We start from the raw sequence: 23253 nt of genomic DNA on the forward strand, positions 1-23253 counted from the left end.
TATATGTATCTACTAATGGAGAAAAGTGAATGTTGTGACGAAAAAGCACGTACTTGAGTATGGTGCAAACGTGTCCTCCAACTGTCACTCCCACATGCATCATAACAGAGGGCACATTTTCAATGTGCGCTTATTCTGGGACTATTTTTGCCCTGGATATGAACCGATTACAAGTTCAACTCCAATAGGTTTGTAGCACATATCAACCTTATACTATGCAACGTGGAAACTTCACTGAATATAAAAGTCTGGCGCTCCCGCATATCCAAAGTGGAGTGAAGAGATATTAAAGCGTGCGCTGCCTTCTCTACCTTATGCTCCTTGTACAGTAAAGCTTGACTCCCACCACTAGATTCGCTAGCGTTTCAAAACCATGGAAGGATAACATTTCGAGGCAAAGATGCCTTTCTAGACTAATATTTGAAAAGGGCGTAACAACCAAACTTTATTCCTTCTGATTCTGTCCGCACGTCACTTTAGGGCAGGGCTTCTTATTTCACCCTTGATTCCAAGTTTATAAGCGATCTTGAACATTAATTTATTCTGCAATCGCTTGAAGTTTAGGATTTATCATTTATTTATTTATTGTTATTGTTATTTATGTAACGTAAGGATACATCCTTCTAAAAATGTTACACTTCGGTGAAATTTAATGGTTGTTTACATTAATTTACTCTACTAACTAATTATTATAAGTTTCTGCGTTTGATTACTCTGCTTTTCTAATTCAATTACAGGGTCCGGCAATTGAACTGCTACATAAAAGAGTAAAAGTAATATACAGGGTGTCTGCAAATTATCCGAACAACAAGACAGGTTTTTAAATATTTTTTGGAATAAATTAAAGAACCAGCATGCATTGCATGTTATTATAATAGCATTAGCATTGTTACGGTGTAATTCGTAGATTGGACACTAGTGATACTCATGTTTTACTTTTGAGATTCTTATCTATAATGTTATCAGAAATCAAGAAAGGGAGTGGTCCTTAATTCCAGTCTTAAACAAAAATAACAAAAGCATGAGGATTACTACTCCTGGCCACGCCCATCTTCACCGTAACTAGGGAGAGGAAGGAAGTGTTGATGTAGTACTTACTTAACGAGAGGCCACCGACTTAGCGACACCCTCATAAGTACCACGGAGTTGGATAATGAGGAAGGTAATCGTTGGGTCAGGATTTGCCTGTAGCTGGCAATGTAACCGTGGTAGACCTTTCCCCGTAACACACCACGCAAAGGTGTCTAGTCTATCCAGCATTACGGGTTGCATTGCAAGTTATTATAATAGGACTACATAAACCAAGCTGAATTTGTTCACATTAAAATGTCCCCTGTATCCTGAGTTGTACGCCTTCGATCGTGTTGGAAAAAAATCACGATGGCCGCACGATTCTATACAGATACTTTTCACAAATCTTTGACGATTGTGACATGATTTCTGCGACGAGTGGCTCAAATCAAGGACAAAAAAGATGAACTTTACCCATAACACTTACAGATAACACTTAATCAACAATTTGACGCCACAATACACGGTTCGAGGCCGCATCCTTCCATCCAAGTCGTTTTGTACCTGGCTGATCTACCCACTTCGCACACTGCGCTCCACGTCGTTTCGTACCTGCCGTATCGGTAGCGAACACCATCTTTGCAGGCAGGCATTCCGGCATTCTTGCAACATGCCCTGCCCACCTGCCTTCCGGATGTAGCTACTTTCTGGATACTGGGTGCAGTAGAGCAGCTCCTGGTTCATTCTTCGCCGCCTCACACTTTCTTCTTGCACACCGCCAAAGATGGTCCCAAGCACCCGTCTCTCGAATACTCCAAGTGCTTGCAAGTCCTCCTCGAGCATTGTCCATGTTTGTTTCATGTCCGTGTAGAGGACTACCGGTCTTATCAGCGTCTTGTACATGACACACACACACACAACTCCTATCCCTACCTCCTCGTGGTGCTGGTCGGGATACGAGCAACCTTAGGGAAGATCTGGTTACGAACCCCGGTGGGAACTATGGTCGTATGCTGATAGGGAAAGGGGGGTTTGCTCCTCTCCGAATCTTACAAGATGCAAATCTTACTGAGCGTTTGTTCTCCATGTCAGGATCGGCTCACAATAGCGTCTGTTCTACATAAGCGAATGGTCATGGGTTCGATTCCCAGCCCCTCCACCAAACCCTTGCCAGTCGCCAGAAGCGCAGTCCGCACAGTGGCGTTTTGGGGAACGCGCCTTACCGACACGGCTGCCTAATGACGACTGACAAATCTGTTCTTCTCGGAGGCATTCCTCCAACGTACTTCGATTAATGGCAACCGAATAAAGCAACGATCACAGGATTCACCACACGGACAAATGAACACAATGGACTCACGATTATATGGACTAGCAACGACAACAATAACGAATTATGGACATCTAAAAATAGATTCTGTGTGGACTCTGTACAGCAGAGTACCACAGTAGATCACGGCACAGTAGCGGTTAAGAACACAGAGTGCCTTCCAAATAAATATACGAATAAAAAAGCGTCTGTTCTCCATGTTAGGGGCGATGGATCATCGTCCGAGTGCCAGTGAGAGAATCTAAGTGAAATTGTGCACCGTGGTCCACCGGGAATAAGGAGGAATGGTCCTCCGGAAATTTAGGGGGCTTGGTGTCAGGCCCTGCAAGCCAGCCTTAAAAAAACATACACATAGAACAATCAACAAGAGAGTACGGAGAGGAACCATCGGCGAAGACCACTGCGACGAAAAGGGACTAGCGATTGGAAACTCGGTTCGTGGAACTGCAAATCTCTCAACTTCATCGGGAGCACACGTATAATTGCCGATGTGCACAATGACCGTGGATTCGGCATCGTAGTGCTGCAGGAGGTTTGTTGGAAGGGATCAATGGTGCGAACGTTTAGAGGTAATCCCAGGTAATCATACCATCTACCAGAGCTAAGGCAACACACACGAGCTGGGAACAGCTTTCATAGCGATGGGCGATATGCAAAGGCGCGTGATCGGGTGGCGGTCGATCAATGAGAGAATGTGCAGGTTGAGGATCAAAGGCCGGTTCATCAACTTCAGCATAATCAACGTCCAGAGCCCACACTCCGGAAGCACTGATGATGATAAGGACGAATTCTACGCGCAGCTGGAACGTGAGTACGACATCTGCCCAAGCCACGACGACAAAATCATCATAGGAGATTTGAACGCTCAGGTTGACCAAGAGAAGGAGTTTATACCGACTATTGGAAAGTTCGCCGCATCCAAGAATATGGCCATTCGCAGAACCTACTGCCAACACAGCCTTCCGTATTGATACACCTGGAGATAACCACTGCACATAGAGTCACAAATCGACCACGTTCTGATTGATGGACGGCACTTCTCCGACATTATCGACGTCGGGACATATCGTGGAGATAACATTGACTCTGACCACTATCTGGTGATGGTTAAACAGCGCCCAAAACTATCCGTACCTATTCGGTACCGACGACCGCCGCGGTACGACCTAGAGCGACTGAAGCAACCTGATGTCGCCACTGCATACGCGCAGCATCTCGATGCAGCGTTGCCGGAAGAGGGTGAGCTCGATTGGGCCCCTCTTGAGGACTGCTGGAATACAGTCAAAGCAGCCATCAACGACGCAGCGGAGAACAACATGGGGTATGTTGGACGAAGTCGACGGAATGATTGGTTCGACGAAGAATGCAGACAGTTTATGGAGGGGAAGGACGCAGCGCGGGCGGTCGCGCTGCAGCAAGGTACCCGGCAGAGCGTGGAACGTTATAGACGGAAGCGGAGACAGACAGCAGACCCGCATTTTTCAGGAGAAGAAACGCCGCCTGGAAGAAGCGGAGTGCGAGGAGCAGATGGAACAGCTGTGCCGTTCTCAAGAAACACGCAAGTTCTTTCAGAAGCTCAACACATCCCGCAAAGGCTTCATGTTCCGAGTCAAAATGGAAGCAGCACTACGAGGAACATTTAAATGTCGGTGAGATTACATGGAAGTGAAAGTCAAGGTAGCGGAGGAGGCGGCGTTTCTTCTCCTGAAAAATGCGGTTCTGCTGTCTCCGCTTCCGATTATAACGTTCCACGTTCTGCCGGGTACCTTGCTGCAGCGCGACCGCCCGCGCTGGGTCCTTCTCCTCCAGAATCTGTCTCCACTCTTCGTCGAACCAATCGTTCCATCGACTTCATCCAACTTAACCAACGTTGTTCTCCGCTGCGTCCTTAATGGCTGCTTAAACTGTATTCCAGCAGTCCTCACGAGGGGCCCCAACGAGCTCAGCCTCGATGTTCAGAGTCGATGTTAGTGCCACGATATGTCCTGACGTCCATAATGTCGGAGACGTGCCGTCCATCAATCAGAACGTGGTCGATTTGTGATTCTGTCTGCAGTAGTTATCTCCAGGTTTACCGATACGGAAGGCTGTGTTGGAAGTAGGTTCTGCAAATGGCCATATTCTTGGAAGCGGCGAAATCAATTAGTCGTAGGCCGTTTTCGTTCGTCAGCCGGTGAGCGCTGAACTTTCCAATAGTCGGTATAACCTCTTCTCTTGGCCAACCTGAGCGTTCAAATCTCCTATGATGATTTTGACATCGTGGCTTGGACAGATGTCGTACTCACGTTCCAGCTGCGCGTAGAATGTGTCCTTATCATCATCAGTACTTCCGGAGTGTGGGCTATGGACGTTGATTATGCTGAAGTTGAAGAACCGGCCTTTGATCCTCAACCTGCACATTCTCTCGTTGATCGGCCACCATCCGATCACGCGCCTTTGCATATCGCCCATCAATGTTCCCAGCTCGTGTGTCTTGCCGGAGCTCTGGTATATGGTATGTTTACCTCTAAACGTTCGCACCATTGATCTCTTCCAAAAACCTACGCTACGATTCTTCTACTTATTTTGGAAGATAACCTAAGATTGGATCATAGACGGTTCCATAGTACGGTTTGCTTGTACACCATACATTCTCCGGTGACCGATTTCTAATAGTTTGAGCATTCGTTGACCGAGTTATTTTTTGTAAGTGTCAACAACTTTGAGTTTTTTCGCCAAGATCTCAGCAAATTTGGCAAACGGGATCTTGCTGCTAACTTAGTAAGAAAAACTAAATTTACCGGCTATGAATCATTCAACAATATTTAGTTTTGCGGATCATACGACTTTGACAATTTGGCCTAGCTGCATAAAGAAAAAAAAACTGAGTCGATTGGTATATAACACTATGGGTCTCCGGGCCTTCTATAAAAAGTTTGTTTTTGGAGCGATCATATAGCCTTTACAGTATACTTAGTATACGAGAAAGGCAAAACGATTAAGTTCATCAATATCGCACGGTTCAACTCGACGCGCCGGTTATGTCCCTGAAAACGACACCATGAAACCGATTAAAAATTAAATTGCTTGCCTTACTCGAGATCAATCAAAGTTAATTGCCCACCTCATGATTATTAGCCAATCGTCGTGAAGTTTTATCAATGTTTAAATATTTTGGCGAACTTCTTTTATTTCCACGTGCAGGCTTCGTCGAGATGAGCCTCTGGAGCTGCCTTTGCTGCGCTGTCATGCTGGGTTCCAACCAATCGGTTGTTTTCAGTTTTCGTTTCCACCTAGGTATTTTCCCCTGCCTAGTATTTTTCATTCTCGTAAAAGAGCCTAAATCTCCATCAAAAATGAACTTCGAGTACACATGCACTGACCAGAAACTCCTTACAAGTACAAACCAAAAATCACAAATCTGGGATAATTGAGCGATCAATCATACGCACTACGATTGTAGGTACAGGTGCCGGTATCACACCTGTACGCATCGGTGACCAATGATGTCTTATATCATCGATTGTAAACCTACACCTTTATCTAATCCAATACCCTGTCACATTGGCATACAGTCCGATTGAGGTGATAATTCCTATAATCAAGCCCTGTTGTTACCATGCCATATTATGTGCAATATTCGAAACCTGAGTTCAATTTCCGTCATCGGTTGACCCAGGTTAGGGCTGCCATATCTTCGTGACTTGGCAAGGTTTGACATTTGCCCTGCACTCGAACGTCACCGAAATTGCGCTGCTATTGCTAAATCATTTCCGATCAATTTCCCAAGCGAGTACACATATCGCCCGCCCGTCAGCGCCAGCCAACCACCGCACAACCTAGGAGACGGCATGTTCCATTAATTGACATCAATTAAAAACAACATATCCAAATGGATAGACGAACTCCGAGTACGCTTCCGGGTCAAGGTCGACACTTGTTCTGTTTCCCGTCTGTATATTCTGCGCTTGCGATGAGTTTTTCGTTCTTTCTGTTTATTGCACCCCCAATCAGATGCATAACAAGCATATACGTACATATATCTTTAGGTCGGTATGATCAACCTAGGCAAAGAGAACGGTATTTTTTATTTTTCTTGTCCAAAAGATGCACTGAAAGGGTGTGATTTAAGCAAATTAAGATAATGTATATCCGTGTACGGAAGCTCTCGCTTACCTTACCAGTAAGATGAACGGCTATTAAGCTGCTAAACGATGCTGAAGGCGACTAGGCATGATTTCCGGTCTGAGCTAGAATGTTTTCGGGTTAGAATTTTTTCTACTTCCAAGGACACAATAGTATTATCGCATTAGTCCCATGATATGCGAATGCAAAAATGGCAACTAGAAACCTCGCAGCCCAAACAATATTAGTGCTTAATGAGAACATTAAGCCGCGAGACGGCAATGTCAAGTGGGTTTAACCCGAACGAAGAAGACAAAGAAAATGGTGCTCGGGTGTATATGTGTGCATGCTTTTATCAATCCAGAGATAGCGGGTTCAATCGGTTCGAAGAAATAATTTCTGTTGAAAATATGCTCGACATTTACGGGCACAGAATCAGGCGAAATCGAAGCAAAATTCTTAACACAACCAAAAACAGTTCTTTATAGGTTTTTACAATAGAGGAACAAAGAGGAGTGAACGACGGACATGTTTCATTCAAACCCTGCCAGATAGGTTTTCGGGGTTTTCCACACAATTTAACAGATAGCAATGCTTCCCACATAATACGCAAAAGTATGCATTATCACCATCATAGCAAAGCTCAAAATAAACTAGAATATGGTTTTATGGAAGATTTGACAGGTGTCTATTCAAAATCAATTTTCAGATTCCCGTTTTTTTTTTCGGTTGGATCTGGGTTGGAAGAAATTATATCAAAATATTATAACAGCATGAGCATGAGCATGAGCAGGATAACCGTACAATTCGTAGTTGCTACTCCGTGATTGATTAGAACTTGCGAAATTGCACAGGGAACCAATTGAATGGAGCTTGGGTTTAGCTATCATTCTCAATGTGCAAATTTCGGAAATTCAATGCATTTTACTAAGTCAATTACGGCGCCGGCCACGTCCTTACGGTCATCAAGGAAAGGAAGGATTATTAGTTCAACTCTCGTTGCTACTAGAGACCGAGTATACCTCTGCATCTCCACGATAGTCTTAGGATAGGATATTGTGTTAGTATGAAGGGATATATTATCTGGATTCACTTTGGTAAGTGATGCGATCTATGGGATAGGAATATATGAATGAGAATTAGAAGTACTAGAGTAATGAGAAAGTATTAAAGTGAATTCTAATGGGATTCATTTTTTACAATTAGAATTTGAATGCTATTGGATTCTAATACTACGCACACGTCTACCACACCATCGCTACCCGCACATCAACCTCACACATTCTTACTTGTATGAGGCCTGCACGAGCATAGCGACCGTATATAGCATTCGTATGCGGGTACAAATGAATACCAATCTATTTTTACATTTTATTTACTGCTACTAAGTAACAGGCAGCTTTTTATAACAATTCTATATTTAGAATCATACTTGCTAGCAATGAGAATTTGATTTGCAAAGAGATTGAGTTATATGATTAACGAAATTATCTAATAGGAAATTGGAAAGGGCCAAGGATCAAACCCTTAATCTCCTGCTTATGAGGCAGAAGCAGTGACACAAGGCCACCAAGCACCCTATATATTAAAATATTATAACAGCGGATATAAACAAGAAATTATCTAACATTTATATTTGCTTTTAGAGGAGGCACTAGGAAGCTCTTAGGCCCGTTCAGTAAGAATCAATTCCAGTTTTGTCACATGCGGAATCGAATGAACAAATAATTTCTTGTGGGTTCTAGTTCGAGAACAGAGAATCTCCAAAGATAAGCCAGACTAGGGCTGCAAGTCTCTTTAATAAAGACAATCAATCAATTAATTCAAGAAATTCCAATATAACTTTTGATATAACAGAAAAAGCAGAAGCACAATTTCTTCTTAAAGTGATTTACGCCTAAGATTTTCCTCCCAATTCCTCAAGACAGGATTACCTAATCTCAAAAAATCTTCTAAAAATAACTCTGGAATCCCTTGGAATTGCTTCAGAATTTTATTGATGATGTTCTTTAACCTTCTAAAATCCTAATTTTTTTTTCACTGCTAAAAAATAGTTTCTCAAAACGATCTTACCTTGTGTGTGTAAAATTTTGAATTTTTAGAATTTTGCTGCCGATTTTTTCACCACATTTAATGTTTCAAAATTTTCATCCAATATTGCAATAATAGAATTTTCAAAGTTATTGAATTTAATCTTTATTTTCTATGTAAAAAGTTAGAGACATATTCTGGATTAAGAAAAATATTCTCAAATTAATTAATTTAAATTTAAATTTTCTCGATTACCAAAAAATCTTTCACAACTCCAGATTTTGACGTAAACTACGTCTAAGGGAAAGACTCGGGTACAGGGTGTAAAATGAAAATTTTAAAATTGGGGACCGTCACGAAATCAATTTGCCAGTAGGGTAAGACGGTATAATGCGATAATTAAGGGTCAAAATCAGTTGGTACCTATAAGTATTTGTAAACCCATCATACTATGTGAATGTGGAAGTATTTTTGTATTACAAAATATAAAAAGTTGCAGTTTTGATGTAACTTTTATGTTTGTTTGCTCAACATTCTGGAGCGACGCTAGCATATTGTCCGCAAAATTTGCACTGGAACACTCAGTTGGGCAACAAAATTACTTTTCTCAGTGGTTAATATGATATAAAATTGCTTCCATCTTCAAAAATTTAACGATTTTCGAAAACATGTTACACTGGCCAAAACGCCCCAGTGTAGGCAGGACGATATGCCCTTAGCGCAGCGAGCGCAGCGAGAATTGTATGGGAAATATTGAAATGTAATTCACACCTGCTTAAATGGACCTATGTTGGTTTTTTAATGTCAAGTGCATAAGGATTTGTAACCTTTTTATTATGGGATTGATAAAATACTAATGAAGGGCTATGAAACCTCTTTGGCTAAGGTGGGGCGTATTGCCCAGGCACTTGTTAAAATCCATTTTTTCGCGACTTTTCAAAAAAGCTTAATTACGTGTTATCTGTAATATTTTTACATGACTACTCATGGGCAATGCATTTGCGACTTTCTGGACTACCAAATAACACAAAGTTTGCATAAATTGCGTTGAAAAGTAAAAAGTTATCAAGGAGTTGCCTTAGGGGGGGCATATTATACCGTCTTACCCTAGTATTGAAACTTTTGAGTATCAATCAAACGCGTTCCAATCCTTGTTAATTGCCTACTTTTAGGGGTATTAAAAACTGTTGAACTAGGGTGTATGAATGACATGATTTACAAATAATACTTAACGTAATTGATCAAAACTAAAATTTAGATTATTTTGAAATTTCTTGTTTTCTATGAATCTAAAGACAGAATGAGATGTCCGTCAAAAATATGTTTGACCTTTCCAGGCCAGGAGGACTATTTCTAGGAACATTTTTCAAATGGGCGTAATTTATTCTAACCTTTTGGAACGGCGATTGTGCTGTTGATTCAAACTATTTTGGTCAACTAATGTACCCAACAGGAAGAACAGATTGCGGACTATCCGGTAGTAAAGTCAGTTGGACTATTTCCACTGAATAGACAGAGTATGAGCCGTTTGTGGGCCCTCCTTAGCTGTGCGGTAAAACGCGCGGCTACAAAGCAAGACCATGCTGAGGGTGGCTGGGTTCGATTCCCGGTGCCGGTCTAGGCAATTTTCGGATTGGAAATTGTCTCGACTTCCCTGGGCATAAAAGTATCATCGTGCTAGCCTCATGATATACGAATGCAAAAATAGTAACATAGCTTAGAAACCGCGCATTTAATAACTGTGGAAGTGCTTAATGTGCTGCGAGGCGGCTCTGTCCCAGTGTGGGGATGTAATGCCAATACGAAGAAAGATGAGCCGTTTCAAATTTCAAGGTCAAATACAGTTATGCCTATTTGAAAAAAAAATCTGAGATTTGGACTTCCTTTTAAGCTATCACTATTATTTTAAGCTTAATTTATAAATAAAAGGCATAGCCTTATAATTCTGAAGCTTTCAGACATACAATGCGAAAATCGATTAAAGAGAATAGATTGCATATATAACTAACATAGTAGTGATAGTGAATTGTGATAAGTTAGTAACAACTTTAAAAACCATGAAATACTAACGATGCTTAAAAAATCATCCCAAAGTTGGGAGGTCGCGACCACCTTCCATAAGATTTACACCAACTTGGGATTTGCGATCTATGTATCATTATCACAAAATCGCATATGCTCCTGGGATTTGCGGACGATATCGATATTATCGTAATTGATCGCCGTGCCGTGGAAGAGGCTTTTGTGCCTTTTAAGAGGGAGACAGCGAGGATTGGACTCACGATCAATACCAGCAAAACGAAGTACATGGTCGCTGGCAATCAACATGGGTTCATTAGTGGTGGTGGTAGCGAAATGGTGCTGGATGGTGAAAATTTTGAAGTGGTAGAAGAATTTGTGAATCTTGGAACATTAGTGACGTGCGATAATGATGTTACCCGCGAGGTGAAAAGGCGTATTGCAGCTGCAAATAGGGCTTATTACGGACTTCGTAACCAGCTTAAGTCCCGTAGTCTGCAAACGAAAACAAAACTCGCGCTGTATACTACTCTGATTCTTCAGGCGGCTTTATACGGCTATGAAACATGGACGTTAAAGGAGGCTGATCGGAGAGCTCTCGGGGTGTTTGAGCGTAAGGTGCTGCGGACAATACTCGGTGGTAAACAGGAGAACGGTATCTGGCGGCGTCGCATGAATCACGAATTGTACCAGGTGTATAAAGGGCTGGATATTATTAAGCTTACACAACACGGCAGACTACGGTGGGCTGGTCACGTTGTTCGTATGCCGGAAGAACGTCATGCGAAGATAATATTTAGTAGAGAACCCGGAAGAGGCCGCGTACACGATGGCTTTTTGCAGTTGAAGAGGACCTGAGGGCGCTCAATGTTCAGGGCGACTGGAAGCGATTGGCCCAGGATCGAGTCCAGTGGAGAAGGATACTCCATTCGGCGTAGGTTCATCGAAGAGCTGTAGCCCATCAAGTATCAAGTAAGTATCATTATTACTGGAAGGTGAAATAAATGTGAGTGACTCACACTATTGCCATACATATTATTCTCAAAAGATAAGATATTACAAGAACAATAAAATCTATATATATATATAAAACAAAGTTGGCATTTGAACGACTGCGCATCACTCAAGAATAGACAACCCAATTTTTGCTAATTTATACCCCTTTTCTTCTTCTATTTGCGAGGAAAAATGTTAAGATGAAATGGAATACTTTAAAGATCAATGCCCAATCTTTTCGTTGAAATGGTTTTTCTTACAATCTGCATGATTTTTTTTTCAATTTTGATCATCTCTTCTTCTTCTATATATAAAACAAAGTTGGCATTTGAACGACCACGCATCACTCAAGAATAGACAACCCAATTTTTGCTAATTTATACCCCTTTCTTCTTCTATTTGCGAGGAAAAATGTTAAGATGAAATGGAATACTTTAAAGATCAACGCCCAATCTTTTCGTTGAAATGGTTTTTCTTACAATCTGCATGATTTTTTTTTTCAATTTTGATCATCTCTTCTTCTCTTCTATATCTTCTATATATATAAAACAAAGTTGGCATTTGAACGACCGCGCATCACTCAAGAATAGACAACCCAATTTTTGCTAATTTATACCCCTTTCTTCTTCTATTTGCAAGGAAAAATGTTAAGATGAAATGGAATACTTTGAAGATCAATGCCCAATCTTTTCGTTGAAATGTTTTTTCTTACAATCTGCATGATTTTTTTTAATTTTGATCATCTCTCTTTAAATCATGTAATCTACGTTGACATTATCATCAGATAACGGAAAAATCGATTTTTGTTAATTTTGGTTTGGCTACTAAATTAATTCGAAAAGTGTCATGATAAAATAATGTCAAAAAAGGGAAAAATTATTTTGAAAAACCGGTTTGTTTTTTAGATAAATTGTGTACGTAAAAAATATATCAGCAAATTGATCAGTTTTGGGCGAGACAAAGTTAGCCGGGTCAGCTAGTGGTTCATAATTTTGGTAATAAATGTTTACAATTTGAGCAATAGTTAACTTTCCCGATTGGTTTCATGATTTCTCGCATTTTTCCCGGTCGGACCCAATTCCCGGTGTTTTCCTGCTTTTCCCGGTTTTTCCGAATGGATGGACACTTTAGATTTGGGATTAAGCAGGTTCTTACGCTAACCTATCCTACGTTAAACCGAATTCCACTAGAGTTGTTTGAAGGCCGGTTTAATTATATGCGATATTTTCGTTATTTATGCACTTTTTTTACGTGCTTTTTATTACTTATTGGCAGACCCGACGAACTTCGCCTAAAATTGATAGTTTCGCCCAAAAATTGATAAGAATTGATAAGAAGGCGATTAATAAATCGATACTCCAGAAGAGCGAGGGGTCTCAAATCACCATAGAAACATTTCTTGTCTTAAAAAACGTCCTCCTCATGCAAAACTTTGTTCCATTTGGTGATTTGTTTTCGAGTTATGCAGAAATTTCAATTTCTCTTGCTCACAAGGCTAAGTGGAGGCCCCATAAACCGTTGGACTGGATACTATTTTTTTTGCGTCGATCTATTTAGTAGTTTCCTAGTCTACAAGCAAGGGTCGGACAGACAGGCAGAAATTCATTCTTATGTATATAGATATTATCTGTTTGGAAGTTTTCATCACCGTGAGATTCTTGTTTGAATTATTGATTGGGCTTTATCAGTGAAATCACACGAACTAAACACAAAGTAGAAGGGAGCATCGAAAGTAATGAAGAATAGAATCGAAAGGCATCGCAAGCGAGCGACAAGTACGAACTTTTTATTTATTAGAAGGTGAAAGTTTGAAGAGGGCTTTCGAAGAACAATATTATAGAAATCGCACGTGTCACAACGAAAAAAAAACAGTGTATTTATTCTTCTTAACGCAACTCGTTATTTTTTAGATAGCCTTGCGTGTAAAGGTGTAGGATTGCCAATTTAGTTATGACCAGGGAATCAATATTCGAGCACCGCCTAACAATATACCCTTTGTCGTCAACAGCGTTTGTTACTGACAAACGCACCTAGCATTTCAAACCTTTATCAGAACCCGAACACAATATGACAAGAATCATTTGCCTTTCATGATCTCATATTTCCGAAAATACGATGCTAATTTTGTAATCATTGTTCGATTCTCGAATATTTCCATAAAAGCAGAAACTATGATAGCATAAAACCGAAATTTGCTCTAGAAATATGTAATGCAAAATAACGGAATGAAAAGTCAACAACAAGATTGTCTTCTTTTTTGTTGCTCACAAATTTTTTTTCGGATCTTTGTCATTATTATCTCCGACAAAAACAAAGCTTTGTCGTTGGTTCTCTTTTGTCGCTTGTTTCGCAAGCGCATTTAAGAAAAATTGATTCCCTGGCTATGACGAATTTGATTGGAATCTAGGATGTCTTTGGGTGAGAAACATTCTCGACCCATTGTGTCCACCAAATATGATACATAAAATTCCTTTTATAGAAAAGCTTTCAATTAATAATTGTGGAAATGCGTCTAGAACAGTAAACACTAGGTTGAAAAGCAGGCCAAGTGTTGTAAGAATGTAGAACCATCGAAGATTAGCAAGAAGATTTATTTCCATGAAGCAACTGGACGCTTGATAAACATCGCATGAATAATCAAAATATAGAATGCCATAGTCACGTTTCTGCTTTACTGACTCAGTCATTCTACTGCCACAGAGAATGCTTACTGTGTGCAAGAAAAAAACATTAATTTGCCTTGATTATGTTGACGTTTGTTTCTGAAATTGGCTCGCAGTTAAACATCGGACTCAGATACATATACATGTATAGTATAAATAACGCTGATTTAATGTAGTTGTTAGAACAGTTAATCGAACTTCCAACTCTACAACTTCATTGATTTCAACCTTCTCAGGACAAATTTTATAACGGAATTATGATCATGACTAATAAAGTAATACAAATTTTCTTACTGATCATATTATCACACTCCATCATATTTTAAGTAGAATGACAAAAAATAACGGAAATTGCTGAGACCGATACTGCCGCTAACCGCAAGTCAGACTTATCTATATATGGACGCCATATCCAGATAAGTCTGACTTGCGGTTAGCGGCAGGATACGTGCCTGTGGCGTAGGGAAGCGATTTGTTCTTTAACTTTTGAAAAACTTCTTTTTGAAACACGGATATGTTTTCAATACTAATTATCACTTTTGTTTTCACTAATAAGGCCGTTACAAATATTTAATTAACTTTTTGTCCTACTGGTCAAAAATAAAAAAAATGGGAAAATGGGAAAATCAAAAAAATATTAAAATGAAAAAAAAAACAAAAAAACTCCTCGGATTTGTTAAAGAATGTTTTGAAAATCCTCAAAATTATCCAAATTTTATTTTGTTACCCCTCAAAATATTATTTATTGGCAAAAAAAAGTTCAAGGGGGAGAGACAAAATAGTTCTTAAATATTTGTATCGGCCTAATTGGGTTCCAGAAAAAATAAATTTTCATTTTCCATTTCTGAAGTGTTTTAAAAGTGTGAGATGAGATCCACAGAGCCTAATTCCCTTTGGCATTCAGATTGCCCGGGGTAGGTGAAAATTCCCAGCACGCTTGCTGAGGAAGTGCCAAGACTCTATAATAATAAATAATAATAATATCTATGACGAACTCAAGTTGTCCCCAGCAATAATCGAGCACGACATTAGTGAATTACGAGAAAGATACTATATCTGCACGGTAAATGAATCAGAGTTGAAACACATCTATATCGATGGGCGGTGATGCTTTCACAAATATGTAACAGATATTGATATAAAAGCATCGGCGATAATCTATTTCCACTAGATCCAGCATAGAAGAAAATCATGATTGAATTGAAAGCTCATGTAGGAATTCTTGAATGCTGCTTCCTTTTTAGATGAAGTGGTCCCAATGGAAACCCTCAAAAGAGCAGTGAGGTGTAAAATAAAATGGTTTATTCCAGATCATAAATCAAAAGTTCAAAGTTAATCAAGATCCTTCAAATAATCCTTATAATTCACACCTGCAATATTATGTGCCCATTTATTACATGATCAATGACAATATTATGTAACACGTGTACTCTCGTCATGAACTAGTAGTAGTAAAAGGATCGGGATGAGAAGTGGAGAAAATCCTTCGGATATACTCCTGAAATCTCTCCATGAATTTTCATTTTTTTTATCCGAAAAATCAACATCGATAGAATATCGGCCGTAAGATTACCAATCACGAACGGTCTTATCAAATTTTATCCTTTTCACTTCGCCACAATTTAGCATATCGGAACTAAAGACAGTTTCATTCATGTTTTCTTTCGCTGCTTCGGTTATCCTTCGCATGTTTGCTTTCCATATTCGCGCTTCCCACTCCGCATGCATACAAACAATCCATTCGCCTCCATACACGCACAACGTATGCTCTATCAATGAAGGCATCCACACATACTACCGTTAGGCAGCATGTGAGCGCGGGTGGATTTTGCGACTACAAACACGTCTTCGGTTCGCGAATTATTACGGTCACTCACGGTTATCTATACGCGGAGTGCATGTCACTCACCACACACAACACAAACACTGATACTGTGCACTGCACACGAAGTTTGACAACTGCTGGGTTCATGTGACAGTAAAATCCGTCGGACCGGGGAAGGCAGGGAAAACGAGGAAAAACTGTATGATCTGTCATCGCATGAGTTTTGGCCGTCAAAGAGTGGAAATGACACCGCTGAGTTTTTTGCCAAAACTATTGCAGTGTTGCCAAACCGAATAGAATGATATTATACATCAATGTATCTGCAATTCTTTTTAATAATAAAAAAAAATAACGATCGGATTAGGGTCTGTTCAAATATTACGTAACGCAATAGGGGGTGGGGGGTTGTTTTATTTTTGTTACGATTTGTTACGCAAAATATAGGGGGTGGGGGTCCTTCGAGAAATTGTTACGCGTAACAATTGAGAAAAAATATTTAAATTTTTCAAAAAATAGTATTGTCGTCAAAATAGCATAAAATACACAAAAAATAATAATTTATTGTATCGTGGTTCAAATTCTACCAAAAACAAGATTTTTTCAAAAAAAAATGTATTTGTTACGCGTTACGCATAGGGGTGGGGGTAGTACTAAATTTTGTTACAGATTGTTACGAGGGGGTGGGGGGTTCTTAAAATCAACGTTTTTCGCGTTACGTAATATTTGAACAGACCCTTATCGGTATCACACAGAAAAAAATTCCATGGTAACAATTACTATTTTGTAGACTACGCCCTGTTTTTAAAACAACCACAAATTTTCAGTTAAATTAACCATACATTCGGACAAATTCACCACTGATTCAGTTCATGTAACAACATTCCACCAGGACCACAGTTGATTTTTACTGCGCGCATGGTAAAATCAAACGGGTTTGTTGTCTGCTGAAAACCGTCGGTGCGTATTCTTAAATTAACCTTCGGAATGATAGTTTCGACCGCAACTTTTTTTTGCGTGTAGTAAATTATACTCTAATTGTACAATGAATAATTTTGACGAAAGCTTCTACAAATTTTGGGTTTTGAATGATGCACTGAAAGGATCGTTAACTACCATTATCATTCAAAAATAACCTTTCTCGCAAACAAAAGAAATGGAAGTACCATTGCAATTACAATCGCTTAACCATGCCTTTAACGATTTAATGAGTAATAGTCATTTGGTGTAAGATGTTGAGAAAACCCGCGTTAGATGTCTTTCGCCATACAAACTTCAGGTGGTCAACTCATGATGGCTATTTTTACATATACGATAGCGCATGGATACGGCAGCGGCGGGTAGGAAACCAACCACTGTATGTGATTCAATGCTTCCTACTTTTTTATGTATTGTTATCCATTAGCAGGCTTAAGGCTGTCTCAATGATGTTAGTAATAATATACAACAAAAACAAATACAAATCATGTCAGCAAATGGAATTGCAACAAAATATAAATAGAACAAATATAACAATCAATAATCTACATTCATCTTCACAGTATCACGGGATATGTCGTAAGTCACTAACTCCTCCTTGCAGGCCATAACTTGTGTCTAGATTGCGGAGGCAATCGAAGCATTATGTTGTTACGAAGCTTGCGTTGTTGAACTTTAATATTGATTCGCTCCAAGATGGTTTCACAATCGATTCGACCGAGAAGCGTATCAGCAATCGTCATTACTCTTGCTGTATCTCTTCTGGAGCGAAGCAGCTTGTGATCTATTAAACGACATTTGCTCTCGTAGCTCGGCAACTGGAACCGATTTCTCCAAGGAAGCTTCCGAAGCACAAAATGAAGGAAGCGGCGCTGGACGGATTCTAATCTCACAGAGCCAAACTGCTACACAATATTCCAGTGCGGTTCGAACGAGGGCGCAATACAGATACTTCAGACAATAGACATCGCTGTTCTGAAAATAAATCCTTCTTTCAAGCTTTCTCAACGATATACGAGACATGCTGTTTGAATGTTAATTGCGAGTCTAAAATAACTTCCAGATCCTTCACTTGATTCACGCGTCCGATTGTCGTACCGTGCAGATTCACTCGTCCGATTGTCGTACCGTGCAGGTTGTAGGCAAATGTGATCGGTTGCCTCTTTCGTGAAAAATTTAGTAGGCATCAACTGGCAAAGGAGTCTAGCTGCTCTTACCTACTGCTCTGCACTTAGCTACTGCTATGCTATTTTACCAAAACAAAATCGAAACGTCTCTTTGGCTGAGAGTTCGGCAAAAATGATGTCAAAATGCTAAAATCTTAGTAAAAAACAAAAGTTTGTAATAAAAAGTTTTTTCATTTAATTTAATTGGCTTACTGTTTACATAAGGTGCAACTGTAGCCCAACTATCATGACATTCCTGGAGGTAGATTATTCAACCTCACAAGGAACGGTGGGATCAAACCCCACCGAAGGAAGTGGTTACCTTCCAATACATTTTTTGAACTAAATCTTTCCCATGTTGTGCAATTGCACAAATCGATTTTCAATCTCTTTCTTCGCTTATGTTAATACAGTTAAGAAATGTGATTTTTATTCCTTTATTTTGTCGACACTCTGTGTTATGGAACGTACACACGGTCAAGCAGTTTGACCAACATTGACTCCACCTCTCGTTTATTCAAACATCCATCAAGTTTTACCAACAGCGGCACGAACAATCAATTTATTCGACCAACAATATCACACACCAACGATCGAAGTGCCAACTTGAGCACCAACCATCAAAAAATATATGGGGGTTTGTGCAACTTCACTATGCTCAAACATGTTCGGCAAACCTTGACTCCACCCCCGACAACTCAAACCAAAATCAAACCGTTTTATTTTTTTCCAACCGAGCCGCCAACTGTCAAATGGTTGATCGAACAACTTCACACACGTTCAAACAAAGCAGCAACCGAAGCGATTTCTTGGGGGCGGAGTCAATGTTCGTCAAACTGCTTGACTGGTGTGTACGTTGCATTACGTAACCGCTGCTGTGCCGAGATCTGCTGCGGTATTCCGAAGAGGCAAGACTGCATGAGTGAGGGGCAGGACTAAGCCAGTCCCATAAGGTTAAAAAACGTCACGATGTCATGACATTAGGTCATTTGACACTAATTAGGCTCTCACCGCCACTAATTGCAAATTTAGAGCAAAACCGTATTAGAAAAAGTTATAGGATCCTTGAAGGGCTACATGTTTATATAAAACGTAACTGTAAATATTTTGTGAAAACAAAGTTATAAGCAAATTAGTCCTATGACATCTAAATGAAATCAATGTACACTGCGTCGAAGAAAGATGATGCAACAAATTTGTTCGCATGGACGGCGTCTACACACTTAACTCATTTCACCGTATTCGGTAAATTTTACCGAAATCTCAACAGCAGAACTGTTCGGTAATTTATTTTACAGATTTTTTGTAATTTTTTCCATTGCTCAACTGTCAAAATCACCGAAAATCGCTTAAATTATTTACCGAACAGTTCTGCTGTTGAGATTTCGGTAAAATTTTACCGAATTCGGCGATTTATTTTAAGTGTGTACCCAAGTAACCGTACGCATTAAAATGTTGCTTTAATATAGCTTTAAAGCTGCACGTAATGCTATCCATAAAGTGCTTACCAGCTTTTAGTGCAGATATAATGCTAATATAATGCCGGAAAAGGCGAATTATCGTGCTATTAATATGCATAGATAATAGCTCCATTACCGCATTAGTGATGCCAATATAGGGCTAAGAGGAAAACGTCAAAGCATTTTCGCCCGTTGTTTCGGGCGAAATTTTTCGTGCTTTCGATGAGCATTTGCGGTCAGCTGATCAGCTGTCGATAATGAAGATCTATCGAATGATATGAATAGAAAATTTCAAGCAAAACAAAATATTGTTTGTTATTTATCAAAATTTTGGTAATTTCTTAGTCATTAATTTTTTTATTATGTTTATTCAGCAGATGATAATGTTTAGAAAATTTCCCTGGAAGTTGATGGTAGGAATGTCCTTATATGGGTCTCGAACCTGGAAGCACAGCACAGCGATCGCCAAGTTATCCTCCTTTGCTGTTTCGGCCACGAATTACATGCTATAGTTTGCTGCCAAAATGCATATTTAAACTATTGTCTTTATATTCCATGATAGTCTTAGCTGTGGTGGTGATGCTCCCATCCACGAGAATCTTTAAACCACTACATACAAACGGTGACCACGTGATCAATCTATCATAATATTTGATAGCATCGACCACTGCTATTAATACGCATATAATGCTAATGTAGCATTATCGATGCTGATATGATGCTATGTGAAAGCTTCGAAGCATTTGCAGTGCTGCTGCAATGCTTTGAAGCACCAGTAATGCTAATTTAAAGCTTGAAATTAATGCTTACGGTTACTTGGGTACAGCATTTCAGCGGCAAATCGCCGAGTGGCTGACGTTCGGGATAGTAGTAGCCAAATAAAATTTTCTCGCATGACACTAAAATTCTCTTTGCACCAAACCATGTAATTAACGTCGGGCGGCCGTGTCTTGTATACAACCCTTCTGTTTTATATGCAGAGAGAAAACGAAGCGGTGAACCAAAAGGCCGGTAATTTACATCAATCTGATGTCTGAACTTGATTCTGATGATTCTGAACTTTTTACGGGGCTTAGAAAGAATAAAAATTTTCAATATTTCAACGTTGATAATCAAAAGTTTCAATAAAACTGACAAATTGGTAGAGAGTTTCTGAGTCGATTGATGTTTAAATCTCAAGATGAGAATGAGCATGATCATGATTGACCACCCACGGTTGCTACTCCGTTATTGCCAGATCAGCTGTAATTACACATTACATAAATCTCAATAATCTATCGAAAGATAGAAACACTATCAAAGTTTAAAATCTTACATAATTTCGTGACCGTCCCAATTTTTATTTTACACCCTGTATACTGCCGTAATACGCATATTTGTCCCATGTTTGCTGGGATTCTTATATACATGGGACAGTTATGCGTATAACGGCCGTATAGCCTTCCCCGCAGACGTAGTTTTCTTCGAAAAAGTATTTTGATCATAACCTCTGAGCCCATAGTCCAATCCGACCATTTTTTAATAGAATACCGTGAGGCAGAATTCCCCGCTAGAAACGAAATTTATTTGCTACTCAACTATTTATATAAGTTATAATACTAGATAACCCAGCGAACTTCGTCAAACCATTGTATCATCGACAAACTAGCGCAATTCGCCACAATAATAAGAAGAAATCATCGGCGAAGAGAAATCGATCAATACATTTACGCCATTGCCATACAAAATGTACGAAAAACAATTTCATCGAAGAGATTGGATATATATTTTCGAATTTTCCCAGTTTCATCGTAAATACAAATGCCACCACAGGTCTGATGTTTTGGTTGTTTTTTTCGTAGTGTACATGACGTCTCTTTTCTTCTGCTTGCCGTTTATGAAACTGTCACCGTGGAACGCGCCCATCTTTTTCTATCCCGCGATTATTCTTATGGCTGTCAGTGCGGAATTTTTAATGTTGACTACGGAATGTAATGTGGTGGTGGGATACAAGTGTCAGTCCCGTGAATGCCACACGCCAACTTTCACCCTTATTCTTGTTTACGTACGAACGCGCTTTCGAACGCATTCGTTCGAATATTTCGTTCGTCCGTAAACAAAAATAAGGGTGTTTGTTTTATAAAGGTGTTTATAATGTCTAGAATGCAAGATCAAATAATTTTGAAACATATTTACCTTGTAAATTTATTGGCTCAAGCTCAATGTTATGAGCTTATAAAAAATGCCACATAAAAATATGTATATGTCATAAAATAATTCAAAGCTCTTTGAAAATTTAAACATCAATTCGTTCACAAATACCTTCTCCGATTTTTTAAATTATTAGTAGTCCTTAATTCATTACTCAGATTAATTATTTTTCAGGCCGTTTTAAAATTATGCATAAATTTAGTGGCAACACTGTCAACCTTGTATCCAGAACGGATCACTTTGCTATTTTCTTGGTGAATGAAAAATCAATTTTTCTTTATACTCTATCAATGTAAATGAAATTTAAATAATTTTAATTAAAACTCGCTGAAAACTGATATTCCATTTTAAAAAGAGTTAAAAGTTAATAAACAAACACATCATACATTTCTCAGCTACCTATTCACGGGAACCGAAATATTGTCTCCTGAATCAGTGTCTCAGAGGCAAAAGCGGATCGATTCCGCAGTAGAACAAGAAATCAATGTAGTACTTACAATTCTTTAATCAGCATTTTCGCTGGCTACTTGGAGACTTGCTGCCAAACCGGAACTTATAATCCCCGCAAGAAGAAATGAGTCACCCAATGAAAACTGATTCCTTTGCACGTAGCCCGTATATTTTTTTTAGTAACACAAGATACTTTATTATCAACAGGAAAGAATTACACAAGGCTTCACACTCTCACTTCCCGATTTGGAGGCTCCTTCACTATTTCGCCCTTAATTGCAATATTTAATTAACGCCGCCACCGCGATGACAAATAGTGCCACGAAATGAGTAAGCAATCCAAGCAATCGCCTCGTTATTTATTTTTCCTGATTTACGGGATAAGAAGGTCACCAGAAACTGCTACACATGGGCGTCGTGTCGCGCGATGGACGAAGAAGCTGAGCGGCGCAAAGAAGCACTGGAAAATGATCCGACCCGTTGTGTCGCCTTTGCCCCACACCACTCGATGAAAAGTTCCGGATCAAAGAGGTCGCCGCGTACGGAACTGCTGAAAAACTCGACTCACCGGAGAAAACCGCGAGGTGTGGAATAAAAGTGCTGAGTCGAGTGTTATCTTCCCTTTGCACGGAACGAAGCAAAAATTCACCGCACTCACTGCGACGGAATGGGGCGGGTTGGTTGGAATGGCTTCTTTTTTTGCTTTTCCCGTGGAAAGAACACACGGCGGCGCAACGAAATGAATGGGAGACGGCGAACCACGACACACCGCAGGAACTGAACTACCGGATAGAACCGAATGCCTCGAAGAACTGCGAAAAGTGTCATGGGCCGTGTGCGGTGGGAGGACTCGCATGGCAGAATTTCGCGGTGACGATGAGTGAGTGCTTGTTTTGGTGTGTGTAAGATCGCTCGATTAAGAGTGAGTTCTTCTGACAGAAACCGAGGGGTTTGCACACGAAAGTTGAACTGATCTGCACAGAAACAAAAACCAGAGTGTATATTGCCTGATTTTCTCAAAATTGCACGCGGC

General features: G+C 39.7%; 1 protein-coding gene across 2 annotated transcripts in view; it reads right to left on the minus strand.

Annotated features, from left to right (window-relative positions):
- Positions 1–23026, minus strand: part of LOC134220768 (phosphatidylinositol transfer protein alpha isoform) — a 74356-nt gene extending 51330 nt beyond the window's left edge. The window contains exon 1 of one of the 2 annotated variants that reach the window (XM_062699873.1): positions 22268–23026. In XM_062699873.1, coding sequence (XP_062555857.1) covers positions 22268–22284 — 17 coding nt within the window. In that variant the 5' untranslated portion in view covers positions 22285–23026. The remainder of the gene's footprint in view (positions 1–22267) is intronic. The other variant, XM_062699872.1, reaches the window with a different exon arrangement.
- Positions 23027–23253: the final 227 nt, after the last annotated feature.

Source organism: Armigeres subalbatus, chromosome 3 (assembly GCF_024139115.2).
Source record: "Armigeres subalbatus isolate Guangzhou_Male chromosome 3, GZ_Asu_2, whole genome shotgun sequence".
Classification (NCBI taxonomy): domain Eukaryota; kingdom Metazoa; phylum Arthropoda; class Insecta; order Diptera; family Culicidae; genus Armigeres; species Armigeres subalbatus.